At 44.0% G+C, this 16,571-nt stretch overlaps 1 protein-coding gene across 2 annotated transcripts in view; it reads left to right on the top strand.

Moving 5' to 3' along the window:
- Positions 1-11,421, top strand: part of LOC106567278 (melanocyte inducing transcription factor) — a 35,385-nt gene extending 23,964 nt beyond the window's left edge. The window contains exons 3-10 of one of the 2 annotated variants that reach the window (XM_014136389.3): positions 4,368-4,571; positions 6,102-6,197; positions 6,415-6,529; positions 6,743-6,832; positions 7,038-7,091; positions 7,345-7,420; positions 7,663-7,810; positions 8,338-11,421. In XM_014136389.3, the coding sequence (XP_013991864.1) occupies positions 4,368-4,571; positions 6,102-6,197; positions 6,415-6,529; positions 6,743-6,832; positions 7,038-7,091; positions 7,345-7,420; positions 7,663-7,810; positions 8,338-8,718 (1,164 nt within the window). In that variant the 3' untranslated portion in view covers positions 8,719-11,421. Of the gene's footprint in view, positions 1-4,367; positions 4,572-6,101; positions 6,198-6,414; positions 6,530-6,742; positions 6,833-7,034; positions 7,092-7,344; positions 7,421-7,662; positions 7,811-8,337 lie in introns of both variants that reach the window. The other variant, XM_014136388.3, reaches the window with a different exon arrangement.
- Positions 11,422-16,571: the final 5,150 nt, after the last annotated feature.

Here is a 16,571-nt window from a genome sequence, read left to right as displayed (position 1 = left end):
TTATTTGTACTATTTTCTACATTGTAGTGCCAGTTTCATCATAGCGCTTGATGGTTTTTGGCGACTGCTCTTAAAGAAACTTTCAAAGTGATTGACTGACCTTCATGTCTTAAAGTAATGATGTACTATTGTTTCTCTTTGCTTATTTGAGCTGTTCTTGACATAATATGGACTTGGTCTTTTACCAAATAAGGCTATCGTCTGTATACCACCCCTACCTTGTCACAACACAACTGATTGGCTCAAATGCATTAAGAATGCTAGAAATTCCTCAGATTAACTTTTAACAAAGCACACCTGTTAATTGTTTTCGAATTCAAATATAAACTTTTCAGGGTTATCAAAGACATTACCATGATGAACCATGTTAAGTTTGGCATTAATTTCTTAAAATATAAGGAAAGTATTCACAATTCACTTTTTTGACTATGTAATGATAATGCTTAAAATAACCATTAAAAATGTTTATACGCTAATACGAAAAAAATTCTGAAAATACTTGCATGTTCATTTATATTTTTGTTCAGTATAAATGTATTACATTTCACCCTGTTTTGTTATGGTTTCATGTTTGACCCTAACCAAGGATGTGTGTTCTTCTAAATAGCTTGAAAAATAAACCTAAAGCATGTTTTGAAAGATAACATACACTGAACAAAAATAGAAACACAACGTGCAACAATTTAAAAAAGATTTTTACAGTTACAGTTCATATAAGGAAATCAGTCAATTGAAATTAATTAATTTGTCCCGAATCTATAGATGTAACATGACTGGGAATACAAATATGCATCTGTTGGTCAGAGATACCTTTAAAAAAAAGTTAGGGGCATGGATCAGAAAACCAGTCAGTCTCTGGTGTGACCACCTTTTGCCTCTTGTAGCGTGACACATCTCCTTCGCATAGAGTTGATCAGGCTGTTGAATGTGTCCTGTGGAATGTTGTCCCACTCTTCTTCAATGGCTGTGAAAAGTTTATGCTTATTAACCATCAACAACCACAGGTTGATGCTTATTTATAAAACCTTCTTAGGCCTCACTCCCCCCTATCTGAGATATCTACTGCAGCCCTCATCCTCCACATTCAACACCCGCTCTGCCAGTCACATTCTGTTAAAGGTCCCCAAAGCACACACATCCCTGGGTCGCTCGTCTTTTCAGTTTGCTGCAGCTAGCGACTGGAACGAGCTGCAGCAAACACTCAAACTGAACAGTTTTATCTCAATCTCTTCATTCAAAGACTCAATCATGGACACTCTTACTGACAGTTGTGGCTGCTTTGTATGATGTATTGTTGTCTCTACCTTCTTGACCTTTGTGCTGTTGACTTTGCCCAATAATGTTTGTACCACGTTTTTGTGCTGCTACCATGTTGTGTTGCTACCATGCTGTGTTGTCATGTTATGTTGTTGTATTAGGTCTCTCTTTATGTTGTGATATGTGTTTTGTCCTGTATTTATTTTAATATTTTTTTAATCCCAGCCCCCCCGTCCCTTTTGGTAGGCCGTCATTGTAAATAAAAACAATTTAAAAAGTTGCTGGATATTGGCGGGAACTGGAACATGCTGTCATACACGTCGATCCAGAGCATCCCAAACAGGCTCAATGGGTGACGTCTATTGAATATGCAGGCCAAGGAAGAATTGGGACATTTTCAGCTTCTAGGAATTGTGTACAGATCCTTGCGACATGGGGCAGAGCATTATCATGCTGAAACATTAGGTGATGGCGGTGGAAGAATGGCGTACCAATGAGCCTCAGGATCAAGTCTCTGATTCTCTGTGCATTCAAATTTCCATGATAAAACGCTGTTGTGTTTGTTGTCGGTAGCTTATGCCTGCCCATACCATAACCCCACCGCCACCATGGGGCGCTCTGTTCACAACATTGAAATCCGCAAACCACTCGCCATACATGCTGTCTGCCTTCTGCGCGGTATAGTTGAACCCAGAATTAATCTATGAAGAGCACACTTCTCCATTGTACCAGTAGCCATTGAAGGTGAGCATTTGCCCACTGAAGTCGGTTACAACGCTGACCTGCAGTCAGGTCAAGACCCTGGTGAGGATGACACAAGCACACAGATGAGCTTCCCTGAGACAGTTTCTGACAGTTTGTGCAAACATTCTTCAGTTGTACAAACCCACAGTTTCATCAGTCTGGTCTCAGACGATCCCGCAAGTGAAGAAGCCGGATGTGGAAGTCCTGGACTGGCTTTGTTACACGTGGTCTGTGGTTGTGAGGCCGGTTGGATGTACTGCCAAATTAGCGAAAATGACATTGGAGGCTGCTTATGGTCAAGAAATTAACATAAAATTATCTGGCAACAGCTCTGATGGACATTCCTGCAGTCAGCATGCCAATTGCATGCTCCCTCAAAACTTGAGACATTTGTGTCATTGTATTGTGTGTCAAAACTGCACATTTTAGAGTGGCCTTTTATTGTCACCAGCACAAGGTGCACCTGTGTAATGACCATGCTGTTTAATCATCTTCTTGATATGCCACACCTGTCAGGTGGTTGGATTATCCTGGCAAAGGAGAAATGCTCACTAACAAGGATGTAAACACATTTTTGCACAAATCTAAGAGAAATAAGCTTTTTCTGTGTATGGAACATTTCTGGGATCTTTTATTTAATCTCATGAAACATGGCACCAAGACTTTACATGTTGCGTTTATGTTTTTGTTCAGTATAATTACAGACTTGGACATTTGGTGGTAAGACAGACAGACTGTCTTTGTCTAGACTAGAGGCCAGACTTACTACAGTCAATGAATGTGGATAAACACATGTTTAGCAACACAACTGATTGTAAACTCTGAATTAGGTTTGTCTTAAGAAGATAGCTTTGTTTTCATTGCTGGTTTATTATTGTTTATTTATCGGTTGGTCATCTTTGCCTTTGTTGGAACCCTTGAATGTATTGAGTGAACTGTCGAAGGATATCCGTTGGTAGCAACTTGATGTTAGAGAAATTGTTACAGATCGCTGTAGGCTCATGTTAAGAAACTGACATCTTATCATGTTAGTACAGTTAGTAGTACGCCAGGCTCCTGTGAGTAACGGATGAATGAAGTAGACCTTTCTTTTAGCTTTATTTTAATCAAAATATTTTTATTTTATTTTATTCTGTTTTAATTAATTTAGACAAAAAAAATTAATATATTATGTAGCCTGTAGTTTCCATGAAACGTTTTAGCTCAATGATCGATCATTTGATCATCCAAAGAGATGACAGAGGAACAGGCCAATCAATTTGCAGCAGTAGCCATGCATGGTGTTTAAAAAAAGAGATGGGTTATCTGGCCCAGGGCAAGTGTCAGTAGACAAGGTGGCCTTGCTGTACAAAGATCCTCTTTGTAAAACTCCCATTCTGACGTCAACCAAGCAACATAAAGGCATGCATTAATATTTTACATAAAACAACAGAAACTTAAAAAGGTTCATTGTATCTTACTCAGAAGTGTTAACATGTGTAGCTAATGACTTTTTCTCCATCTTTTTATAAGCTGAGCTGAAAGTGTTCCTCCCCATACTATCAGTATCGAAAGTGGAGCATCACAGGCACAGTCTCTCTGGTCCTGCTGCATAGTCAAAGGGAATATAAATATAGAAGTTTTAAGAATCTAATTTGGAGTTGGAATATCAATTGTGCAATATGTTGGAGATGCTTGAATACCATAATTATCAGGTAGGTGCAATAATATGCTTATTGAAATCGATTTTCTTTTGGGACAGGTTGTATTATAAGCACTTGAGAAGTCCCTTCTGTGTATTTTTGTGGCTTTAAGTTCTAGGGTTTAAAAGGATAGAGTAGTGTGAAATGTTATTCATGTGTTTATAACAAGGGATCTTTTGTTAAGCAATAGAGAGGATGCAATGACGCAGATCCAAATTGTACAGCAAAAATATGAATAAAAGTACAAATCTGATCACTATTTTGTTGATCAATAAAGGGATCTTCATAGTGATACTTTATAACATTTCAACCCATAGTTGACTTCCCCTGGTCAAGTCAACTACAGTATCACTAGTTGAGCTAACATTTTATTTTCATATTTTATTCAGTAACCCAGGTCCACTGCCTTTGTCAAGGGAGAAGATACTGTCACTCGACTCCTTTTATTTGAACTAATTGCTCTGCTTCTTCATTCCTTTACTATGCAATTTCTTTATGATCGTTATTATCTCTGCATGGGAAAATGTGTTCAAGACTGTTTATTATTAATCAGTGAGATATATTTTGAAGGCTCCTTTATTGAATGCACAGCACAACTGAAACATGACCCACAATCATCAACCCATCGTATCAGAGTTGAAGGATTCTGACATCTCTCCTCTCTTTACTCTCTCCCTCTTCCAGGTGCAAACTCACCTGGAGAACCCCACCAAGTACCACATCCAGCAGGCCCAGCAGCAGCAGGTGAAGCGCTACCTGGGCAAGATTGGCTCCCTGCCCTGCCCTAACCAGCCCGCTGACCACGGGGGCATGCCTCCGGGGCCGGGCAACAGTGCCCCCAACAGCCCCATGGCCTTACTCACCCTCAACATCAACTGCGAGAAAGAGGTAAAGCTTCTCTCACAGACCTGGCTGCAACATGGCCATAGACACCAAGCTACAATCCAGTGTGTGTAAATTCTGTGAGCTTTTCACTCCATGATCTCTGCCAATTTTCCATTAATTCTGCTTCATAGCAATGTGTATTCAACTAATGAATGGTAGTAACACCATGAATGGTAGTAACACCAAGCATATTCATTGAGAAGTAAATGTGATTGTCTGTTGAGTAGCCCTTTACACTCGTACCTATATATATTTGGACACTGATAAGCACCTAAATTGGAATGCTGTGGCTGTACGGTAACATGCTATAAATGGTTTCAGAGCTCAGGCTCTGCGCTTCACAGCTCTGTATGGGTTTTGACTGACAGACGTTCTGAACTTGAGCACAGCACATGACAAGAAGTTGACCCCATCCCTCCCGCTAATTGGGAAACTTTTTTAATGATTTTTTTGTCTGAGTGAGGGAAATGCTGTAAATTACGAGGACTGCATATTATGAAAGATGAGACGTTGAGGATTATAATAAATACCGCTGTGATGTCATACCATCAAGCCAAAGACCTGTGTGTCTAAATGGGAAATTCACATTTCCATATTATAAAACCATATAATATACCGTGTCAGAGTTTATGATCACTATGTTTGATGTACAATCACAAGATGACATGGCATGAACAGAATGAGCCTGTTGTATTGTGAAGAAGATTTACCGCGGACCACTCATCTGAATGCACTCATGACTCCATTCTATTCACACCAAAATGACCATTTGCATCTCTTCATTTCCTTGTTAAAGCCTAACACATGTTGACAATAGAATACGCTTTTAAATGATGCCCACCTGACCCAGATTGCGATTTATAATGGACCGTTTTTGGATTGCGTAAACAACAACAGTAATTGTGTAAAAGTGGGAATGCAGGGCTGTGTTCCAACAAAACCACTACAAGTGTGCTTGCTCTAGTTCCTCAACGGCACAGCTAGGAGAGCTCTAAAAAGCACCTTATAGTTGAAGACTCTTCTTTGAGTCATTGAAATGCATTGAATTTACTTTGAAACAGTGCACACTTTGGAGAGGTGTTTGGCCACTTGGAAACACCAGTTAGACCTCTCGCTCAAACCCTTGTAATTTCTTTTGTCTTATGTTGCACCTACCCCAAATTGTCCGAGAATATTCATATAATGTGACTGAATTCATCCAGAGAATTTTCAGATTTTGTAATCAACAAATGCGGCGAAAATTCCAGTAAATGTAAAATGCACATTAAACCAACAGTGTAATGTTTGGGATTCAGTCTTGTGGTGAACTGTTGTGTCCTCACCTTTTAGTTTCCTATAACCTCCACGCTGTACCCTTTTAATTGCTATCATGTTTATGCATATGCTTTCCATATGTCTTATGAAAGAAACATTTCAATTTAGCCCTATCCATATAGTCTAATTCCTACAAGTGTAAGGTGATAACCGCTAATTAAATGACTGTCTCTGTTAGAAAATGTTTAATCTTGAATTTAACTTAGTTTTTTATTCTAGATGGATGATGTCATTGATGACATAATTAGTCTGGAATCTAGTTATAACGATGATATCCTTGGATTAATGGACCCACGGCTTCAGATGGCCAATACGGTAGGATTGTCTTCATTTACTGTCTGCGTACCTGCTCATAGAAAACCCAGATAGCCTTTTCACAGTAGATGGGTCTACAAAGACCGCAGTGTTTGCTTACAGATCATGGTGTAAACATTTTTTTTAAGGGTTACCTACTCCTGTTTAAGCACCACCTGCGACTGGTTTATTTGACATGCTAATGTTAATCATTTCTATGGTTATCTTGTCTCATCAGATCACTGTCAACACTAACCTCTTGGAACTGTATGGTAACCAGGGCATGCCCCCTCCAGGACTGGCCATCAACTCCTGCCCTGCCAACTTGCCCAACATCAAAAGGGAATACTCAGGTGAGCAAAACCCCATGGCATGAAAAACATCCAGATTCAAACATGGTGTTACAAATTATTCTCCAGACCTTTGTGATTGAGAAAAAGCTAAAAGGGTCAGAAACATTTTTATGCATGTGCTTTGCATTACTATTGTTTTGGATTATTGTAAACTTGGGTATTTTGTCATTCAAAATAAGGAGAAATGCATTGAACATTTTATGTGCCAAATAGTTTCCCAATCTCCGGCCATTATGCACATGGACAAGTCAGAATCATGTGGCAAGTTTGAGAACTATCAGAGACCTGAAGGGTATCCTGTAGGTACGTCTGCGTATTCATATTTACCTTAGCTAAGTCATTTGAGTTAGGTTACACTGGTGCACTTTGCTAAGCCTATAGCGTGCTCAGCACAGTTGAATTTATTTTCTTCCGCTACTAAGTAAAATATTTCTGCCATAACTGTTTTGTTGTGTGTCAACATCGATGCTTTGATGAATAATTAACGCAAACTGCTTTGTTTCAGAAGCAGAGGTCAGGGCAATGGCAAAGGAAAGACAGAAGAAGGATAACCATAATTTGAGTGAGTTTTGTTGAACTATAATTCTCAGCTATCTAGTAATATGACTTGCCTAGTTAAATAAAGGTAAAAAAAAAATATATATATATATATATATATATATATATATATATATATATAAAGAAATAAATGTGGGTTATTTAGATATATCACATTCCATAACTTAAGTTTAATGCTGTAACATTAGCTGTTCATTATAAAATGTATCATGATTCATTGTTTCTAATTGTTCTCTTCTTGCCCCTATTTCCTGTAGTTGAGAGAAGACGGAGGTTTAACATCAATGACCGGATCAAAGAATTGGGAACCATGATTCCAAAATCAAGTGATCCGTAAGTTGCCTAAATGTTGACGTCGATGAAGTCTTTCTATCAGATATATATCATGGCTCAGACAGTTCATTGACCCTAGGCTAGACAGGATGATAATTATAGATCAGTGCCTCAGTCTATTCCCAGTACATCCATACCCCTGAGAATTTTGTGAGTTAGAACGTTGTCAGTTGACTCTAGAATGCAAACAGTTCAGTCTGATAAAATCTTGCTGGCCTGCCGGGCCTCTCTCTGGTCCTCAGGGATATGCGTTGGAACAAAGGCACCATTCTCAAGGCGTCGGTGGAGTACATCAGGAAGCTGCAGCGGGAGCAACAGGGGGCCAAAGAGCTGGAGAACAGGCAGAAGAAGCTGGAGCACATCAATAGACACCTGATGATGCGGATACAGGTACAGCACTGTAGGCCGTGGCAGACTGGGAGAGATGGGAAACTACTAGCTATGCCTTCAAAAGGTCACATATTGTATTAGCCAATCAAAGTAGGATAGCAAGATTTGTGACCTGTTGCCACAAGAAAAGGTCAACCAGTGAAGAACGAACACCATTGTAAATACAACCCATATTTATGCTTATTTATTTTCCCTTTTGTACTTTAACCATTTGCACATCGTTACAACACTATATATACATAATATGACATTTGTAATGTCTTTATTCTTTTGGAACTTCTGTGAGAGTAATGTTTACTGTTCATTTTTATTGTTTATTTCACTTTTGTATATCATCTACTTCACTTGCTTTGGAAATGTTAATATATGTTTCCCATGCCAATAAAGCCCCTTGAATTGAATTGAATCGAGATGGGCTTTTCTATCCTCTGGATGGTTTTAGTTATGTAGCTGACAGACAGACCATGTTGATAACACTCTCGCTTTCCTTTTGTTTCTGTCTTTCTTTCTTTCTTGATTGGGTTCAGGAGTTGGAGATGCAGGCTCGTGCCCATGGTCTGACCACAGACTCATCTGACCTCTGCTCAGCGGAGCTCTCAGCCCGAGGCATCAAGCAGGAGCCAGCCCTGGGAGATTTCCACCAGGATCTGTACCCTGTCGACCCCCAGCACCAACACCACCCAGCCTGCACTCCAGACCAGGTTCAATCCACCACCTTGGAGCTCAATGATGAAACCTCTCCCTATACCGAGGGCCACGGGGGATTCTCAGGCGAGCTCCGGATGGATGACACCTTGTCCCCGGTGGGAGGGGGAGACCCTCTGCTCTCTTCTGTCTCGCCCGGGGCCTCTAAGGACAGCAGCTGCTCAGGCAGCATAAGCATGGAAGAGAACGACCATGGCTGTTAGCACTCACTGCTGCCCACCCACCTGCATCTTTATCTCCATCCCTCCACCCTGTCCTACTTCAGCCAGCTGCTGGTTGGTTTGTTTGTTGGTTGATTGTTTTCAGGTGTTGACACATATTTAATTTTTCAGCCCTATATTTTTTGTTTTGTTTATTTTATGGTATCATTGGGTTCTGAAAGCGTTCAAACTGAATTTAGTTCAGTTTCTCTTATGTATTGATTTTAAATAAATGTTTTATAGTTCATTTTAATCGATCATGGTCTGATTTTTATAATACTTTGATGACAATGAGTCAGGGAGCAATATCTGACACGTACCTGTGTATAGTTATCATGGTACTGTATAGGACAGGCTTTTAATAGTTATAAAACCCTGATTGATGAGCTTATTGCTTTTAAATATTAAACAATGTAATTCCCTCGGAATGAAAGCTAAAAATTGTGGTTAAATATATTTTTGGTGTGATACACACACACACTACTTGCTTTTTAGCAAGTCTGTTCAGAGCAATTTGACAGAAGCGATAATACATTATTTTAATTACTTTTGTGCTTTAACATCATCTTAGATTGAACTTGAATGTGACAATGCCTTAGTCAGAGGATTTGTAAACATTTCACATATAGTACAGAATGTAGTCAGTCTACCAATGTTGTCAGAAATGCAACAGTGATTTCAATACAAGCATATTTAGCTTTATGAAGATATTTCTGATAATATGATGGAAATGTATTGCAAGAAATACGCACTAAGGGCTGGATTCAGTACGTATCGTGGACGTATCACGGATGTTAAAATGTAAAAGTAATTTCCAATTGAGCTGACATATGCAGCGTTTAACATGAATATAGTCTCTGCGAATGCGGGAACATTGCTTTTAAATTTCAATCAAGTTATAACTCGGATCTTTCGCAAAATGGATTGACTTGCTATAACAATCAAGCAATAACACGGACCTTCCGGGATACAGATTGAATTGAGCCCTAAGAAGTGTATCTCCTAGGATGAAAAATATATTTTGTTTTTAAATTGTCCATTTCCTAAATTATTATTGTTTTGTTGTACCCTTGTTAGGATTTGCCTGTCCAATATCAATTTTTAAGTTTTGTAAATGTTTATATTGCCAAGGAATATAAGGACACTGCTGTGGGATAAAAAAAAAGAAGAAAGTATGACTCACTGAAAACACTGGAATGACATCCATAAATTGAAAAATGGTTTGGTTGGTTATGTACTAACAATGGTTGGTTATGTACTAACAATATTATATTTAGGGTTTTTAAATGCATACAATTTATTGTATGATTGATTGTAGTTATAACTATAAACTGTACTGTTAATGTATATTTCTACTATTTAACAACTTAGCTAAGTACTCAAATATGCCTTTGATAATAACTATCTACTGTACATTACACCACTGTATTGAGAGCATGGTTACAGTGCATTCTCAAGTCTGTGGAACTATGCAATGATCACAGTTGTAGCTCAGTATTGTGCCTGTTTTTCCCAGACGACATTAGACACATTAGGCTGGTCATCTATTATGTTGTAATGATTAATAAGAAGCGGCCAGCAGAATGATTTACATTGAAGTGAAGTGCCTTACAGTTGTTGTTTTATTTTCCACAGACCTATGAGGACTACTATACACTGGTATGTTGTTGTTGTTTCTGGTGTTTGGTGCTTCATGTATGAAGTGTTGAGCTGCAAGGTCCCTAAGGGAAGCAGTAGTAAAGGGCATTTTGTCAGACAGTAGAAGACCATGTTATGGGCCTCCCATGACCACATGGTCTCTAACACTGGACTGTAAGAATGTCTCTCCAGGCCATCTGTTTTTTTTGGGATGCTTTTGATGCTAGATTTATTTATATTTTTTTTAATGTCAGAATTCCACTCAGAGGGCAATAATCAAAATGTAGTTTTACAGAATTATCAGCTTCTTTTTTAGACCAATAATTTGTCTGAATGTAATGTACCTCAGTGTTGACTGCCAAAATGTGTTTCCAAATTCAAAGTCTAAAATATGTAAAGAAAGAATTAATATTTTGTTTTTTGACAGCTTAGCTGATGTAGCTTTATGTATGGATGTTTCTTCCTTATTTATAGAGCGATAACTTAAGAAGAATGGCAATCAGGCAGAAGGTTAAGCTAAGCACAAAGTAGGCCATGCACTTAATGGGGCATTCTCTGCAGTAACAATCCATTGCAGAATGGCCCTCATGGTCAAACTGAACCCAGGTCTGTCTGCTGATATCTAGACACAGGCCTGTCATTCACTCACTGCCCTTTGACTGAACCCAGGTCAGCATGTTACTGAATGCATAGAACTACCATGTCCATTAAAAGCAATGGTGACAGTTGATTTTAAGCTTATTATTTGTAAATACACATTTTCATTTTGATCGGGCCCACTACCATGGCACAGTTTGGGTGTACCACTAACATTTCAAAGAGCCATGTTTGTTCACACATTGAACAAACTGTCAGCTCTACTCATTCTATTTATATAGTTCAGATAGACGCCTCTGCTGAGATTGCTACTGTAATCTGATAATGACTCTGTTGCCAGGGGAGATGGGGGTAGTGATGGTCATAAACTGGTTAGGGATGGATCAGTGATGTCAAGATCAAGCTCATTCATTGGAACTGAGTGTGAAAACTAGTGACAAATATGAAAGTCAATAAAATATTGTACTTGTCTTTCTATGTTTTCTTTCTATTTAAGTATTTCCCTAATTGTCTCTGAACACGAATGATGGGGAAATTATACTGTATACAATGAGGTTAATGAGAATACAGTATAGAATAATCAAAGACACTCCAATATAATTAATTTATACAGTGCTTTCAGAAAATATTCGCACCCCTTGTAAGAGGTGCGTAACTGGCTGCAGGAGAGCAGAACTGGGTAGTAACCGGAGCAGTTTAATGAGGCAAAACCAACGGCACCCAGAACAACAAAATATGGGTTGAAATAACCCGTCGCAAACCAGTCTGAAGTGCACATACACTTTACAACAAACAATTCCACACACACACACGGGGGGAACAGAGGGTTATATACACGTCAAGTAATGAGGGAATGTAAACCAGGTGTGTGGGAAAACAAGACAAAACAAATGGAAAATGAAAGGTGGATCGGCGATGGCTAGAAGACCGTTGAACGCCGCCCGAACAAGGATAGGAACCGACAGTCGTCGTCGTCGTCGTCCCCCCCCCCCCCCCCCCCCAGGGACGACCCGGAGGGCGAGGTGCAGGGCGATCCGGACGGAGACGGTGGAACTCCCGCAGCATTGAAGGGTCCAACACGTCTTCCACCGAAACCCAGCATCTCTTCCCCGGACCGTACCCCTCCCACTCCACGAGGTACTGAAGGCCCCTCGCCCGATGCCTCGAATCCAGTATGGAGCGAACGGCATACGCCGGGACCCCCTCGATGTCCAGAGGGGGCGGAGGAACCTCCCGCACCTCAGACTCCTGGAGCGGACCAGCCACCACCGGCCTGAGGAGAGACACATGGAACGAGAGGTTAATACGGTAATCGGGGGGGAGCTGTAACCTGTAACGCACCTCGTTCAGTCTCCTCAGGACTTTAAATGACCCCACAAACCGCGGACACAGCTTCCGCCAGGGCAGGCGGAGGGGCAGGTTTTGGGTCGAGAGCCAGACCCGGTCCCCCAGTGCGAACACCGGGGCCTCACTGCGGTGACGGTCTGTGCTGGCTTTCTGGCGCATCACGGCGTGCTGAAGGTGAATATGGGCGGCGTCCCATGTCTCCTCCGCGCGCCGGAACCAGTCGTCCACCGCAGGAGCCTCAGTCTGACTCTGATGCCAAGGCTGATACCCCAGTACGCACTGGAAGGGGGAGAGGTTAGTGGAGGAGTGGCGAAGCAAGTTCTGGGCCATCTCTGCCCAGGGCACGAACGCCGCCCACTCCCCCGGCCGGTCCTGGCAATAAGACAGCAGAAACCTACCCACATCTTGGTTAACTCTCTCCACCTGCCCGTTACTCTCGGGGTGAAAACCTGAGGTAAGGCTGATCGAGACCCCCAGACACTCCATGAACACTCTCCAGACCCTCGACGTGAACTAGTTACCTCGGTCAGACACTATATCCTCAGGCACCCCGTAGTGCTGGAAGACGTGAGTGAACAAGGCCTCCGCAGTCTGTAGGGCCGTTGGAAGACCGGGAAGAGGGAGGAGACGGCAGGATTAGGAGAAACGGTCCACAACGACCAGGATCGTGGTGTTACCCTGTGAGGGGTGAGATCTGTGAGAAAATCTATTGACAGGTGAGACTATGGCCGTTGTGGAATGGGTAAGGGGTGTAACTTACCTCTGGGCAGGTGCCTAGGAGCGTTACACTGGGTGCACACCGAGCAGGAGGAAACATAAACCCTCACGTCCTTGGCCAAGGTGGGCCACCAGTACTTCCCACTCAAACAGCGCACTGTCCGACCGATACCTGGATGACCAGAGGAGGGTGACGTGAGAGCCCAATAGAGCAGCCGGTCACGGTCAGAAGACGAAACGTACAGACGTCCAGCTGGACACCGGAGGGGAGCGGGCTCTGCACGTAACGCCTGCTCATTGTCCGGGTCCAGCTCCCATACTACCGGCGCCACCAGGCAGGAGGCCGGGAGTATGGGGGTGCGATCCATGGGCCTCTCCTCTGTGTCATACAGCCGGGACAGTACGTCTGCCTTGACATTCTGGGAACCTGGTCTGTACAAAAGGGTGAAAACAAAACGGGTAAAAAACATGGCCCACCTTGCCTGGCGAGGATTCAGTCTCCTCGCTGCCCGGATGTACTTCAGATTGCGTTGGTCAGTCCAGATAAGAAAAGGATGTTTATCCCCCTCAAGCCAATGTCTCCACGCCTTCAAAGCCTTGACGACAGCCAACAGCTCCCGGTCCCCCACATCATAGTTTCGCTCCGCCGGGCTGAGCTTCCTCGAGAAGAAGGCACAGGGGCGGAGCTTCGGTGGCGTACCCGAGCGCTAAGAGAGCACGGCTCCTATCCCAGCCTCGGACGCGTCCACCTCCACTGTGAACACCAAAGAGGGATCCGGATGGGCCAGCAAGGGAGCCGAGGTACACGGGGCCCTTAGGTGAACAAAAGCCCTGTCCGCCTAAGCCGACCACTGCAATCGAACCGGATCCCCCTTCAGCAGTGAGGTAATGGGAGCCGCTACCTGACCAAACACCCGGATAAACCTCCGGTAGTAATTGGCAAACCCTAGAAAACGCTGCACCTCCTTTACCGTGGTGGGAGTCGGCCAATTACGCATGGCTGAAATGCGGTCACTCTCCATCTCCACCCCTGAGGTGGAAATGCGATACCCTAGGAAGGAGACGGACTGCTGGAAGAACAGGCATTTCTCAGCCTTGACATACAGGTCATGCTCCAACAGTCGACCAAGCACCCTGCGCACCAAGGACACATGCTCGGCGCGTGCAGTGGAGTATATCATAATGTCATCGATATACACCACTACACCCTTCCCATGCAGGTCCCTGAAAGTCTTGTCCACAAAGGCTTGGAAGACTGACGGAGCATTCATCAACCCGTATGACATGACTAGGTACTCATAATGCCCTGAGGTGGTACTGAACGCTGTCTTCCACTCGTCTCCCTCCCGGATACGCACCAGGTTGTAAGCGCTCCTGAGATCTAGTTTGGTGAAGAAGCGCGCCCCGTGCATTGACTCAATCATTCGCTGGTCTGGACTTTCTGCCATAGTAGCACCAACAGAGACCCCTAAACATCTCCCTGAGCACTCTCGCGACCACACCATGAGAGCCCTCCGTTGCCATGAAAGTGGGGTCATGACAGGCTAACCAGGGTAGGTGTAGCACCACGGGAAACGCAGGAGAGTCAATGAGGAAGAGACTGATTCTCTCCTTGTGACCCCCCTGCGTCACCATGCCCAGGGGAGCGGTGGCCTCCCTAATCAACCCTGACCCTAATGGTCGACAGTCTAAGGCGTGAACTTGGAAGGGCATAGCCACTGGATGGGCTGTGCCCATCCCTAAACTAAACTATGGGCGAATGATCTGTCTATGAAATTCCCGGCCGCGCCTGAATCGACGAGTGTCTTATGCTGGGATTGCGGGGAAAACTCAGGAAAAGTAACATACAAAAACATGTGTGCAACAGAGGGCTCTGGGTGAGAATGGTGCCGGCTCACTTGGGGTGACGCCAGAGTGCCCTGCCTGCTGCCTCGACCCCCAGAGGAACCAACCCGGCACCGACCGGCAGTGTGACCTCTGCAGGCACAGATGGTGCACGTGAAGGAACCTCCTCCGGTCTCCCTGAGCGCAGCACCTCCCAGCTCCATGGGCATTGGAGCAGTGGTGCTGGGGGATGGAACCGACAGACCCCGCACAGGACGTCCGCGGGTAGCTAGCAGGTTATCCAGCCGAATGGACGGTTCCACCAGCTGGTCGAAGGTGAGGGTGGTGTCCCTGCAGGCCAACTACCGACGGACGTCCTCGCGCAAACTGCAGCGATAGTGGTCGATCAGGGCCCTGTCGTTCCATCCCGCGCCGGTGGCCAGGGTCCGAAAGTCCATCGCGAACTCCTGGGCGCTCCTCGTCCCCTGCCTCAGATGGAAGAGACGTTCACCCGCCGCTCTACCCTCGGGCGGGTGGTCAAAGACTGCCTGGAAGCAGCGGGTGAAATCCGCGAAATGGTCCAGCGCCGCATCTCCTTCTCCCCACACGGCGTTGGCCCACTCCAGGGCTTTCCCCGAGAGGCACGAGACGAGGGCGGACACCCTCTCACGGCCCGAAGGAGCCGGGTGGACGGTTGCCAGGTATAGATCCAGCTGCAACAGGAAACCCTGGCAGCGTGCAGCCATCCCATCGTACTCCTGGGGAAGGGCAAGACAAATCCCACTGGGACCGGGTGCAGGGGGGGGGGGCGAGTAGCGGAGACCCCGGTTGTGCTGGTGGAGGCGCTGGAGGAACTCCCTGTCTCTCCCAGCGGTCCATGGTTTGGACGACGCGGCCCATGGCGGCGCCGAGATGGTGGAGCATCGCCGCGTGCTCCCGACCCCTATACCATGGGCATCTGCTCCTGCTGACTCCATATTCAGGGTGTGGAATTCTGTAAGAGGTGCGTAACTGGCTGCAGGGAAGTCAGGCGCAGGAGAGCAGAACTGGGTAATAACCGGAGCAGTTTAATGAGGCAAAACCAACGGCACCCAGAACAACAAAATATGGGTTGAAATAACCCATCGCAAACCAGTCTGAAGTGCACATACACTTTACACCAAACAATTCCACACACACACGGGGGGAACAGAGGGTTATATACACGTCAAGTAATGAGGGAATGTAAACCAGGTGTGTGGGAAAACAAGACAAAACAAATGGAAAATGAAAGGTGGATCGGCGATGGCTAGAAGACCGTTGACGTCGACTGCCGAACGCCGCCCAAACAAGGAGAGGAACCGACTTCGGGGGAAGTTGTGACACCCCTTGACTTTTTCCACATTTTGTTGTGTTACAAAGTGGGATTAAAATGTATTTGAATTGTAAGTTTTGGTCAACGATGTACACAAAATACTCTGTCAAAGTGGATGTTTTTTTTTTACATTTGTAAAAAACATTAATGGGAATAAAACACTAATATACACTGAGCATAAAAAACATTATGGACACCTTCCTAATATTGCGTTGCACCCCCTTTTGCCTTCAGAACAGCCTCAATTTGTTGGGAAATGGACTCTATAAGGTGTCAAAAGTGTTCCACAGGGATGCTGGCCCATGTTGACTTCAATGCTTCCCACAGTTGTGTCAAGTTGGTTGGATGTCCTTTGGGTGGTGGACCATTCTTGATACAC

This window comes from Salmo salar, chromosome 13 (genome assembly GCF_965601325.2).
Source record: "Salmo salar chromosome 13, fSalSal1, whole genome shotgun sequence".
Taxonomy (NCBI): Eukaryota; Metazoa; Chordata; class Actinopteri; order Salmoniformes; family Salmonidae; genus Salmo; species Salmo salar.
The sequence above is the reverse complement of the archived record's forward strand: the minus strand, read 5'-3'. Positions and strand labels throughout refer to the sequence as shown.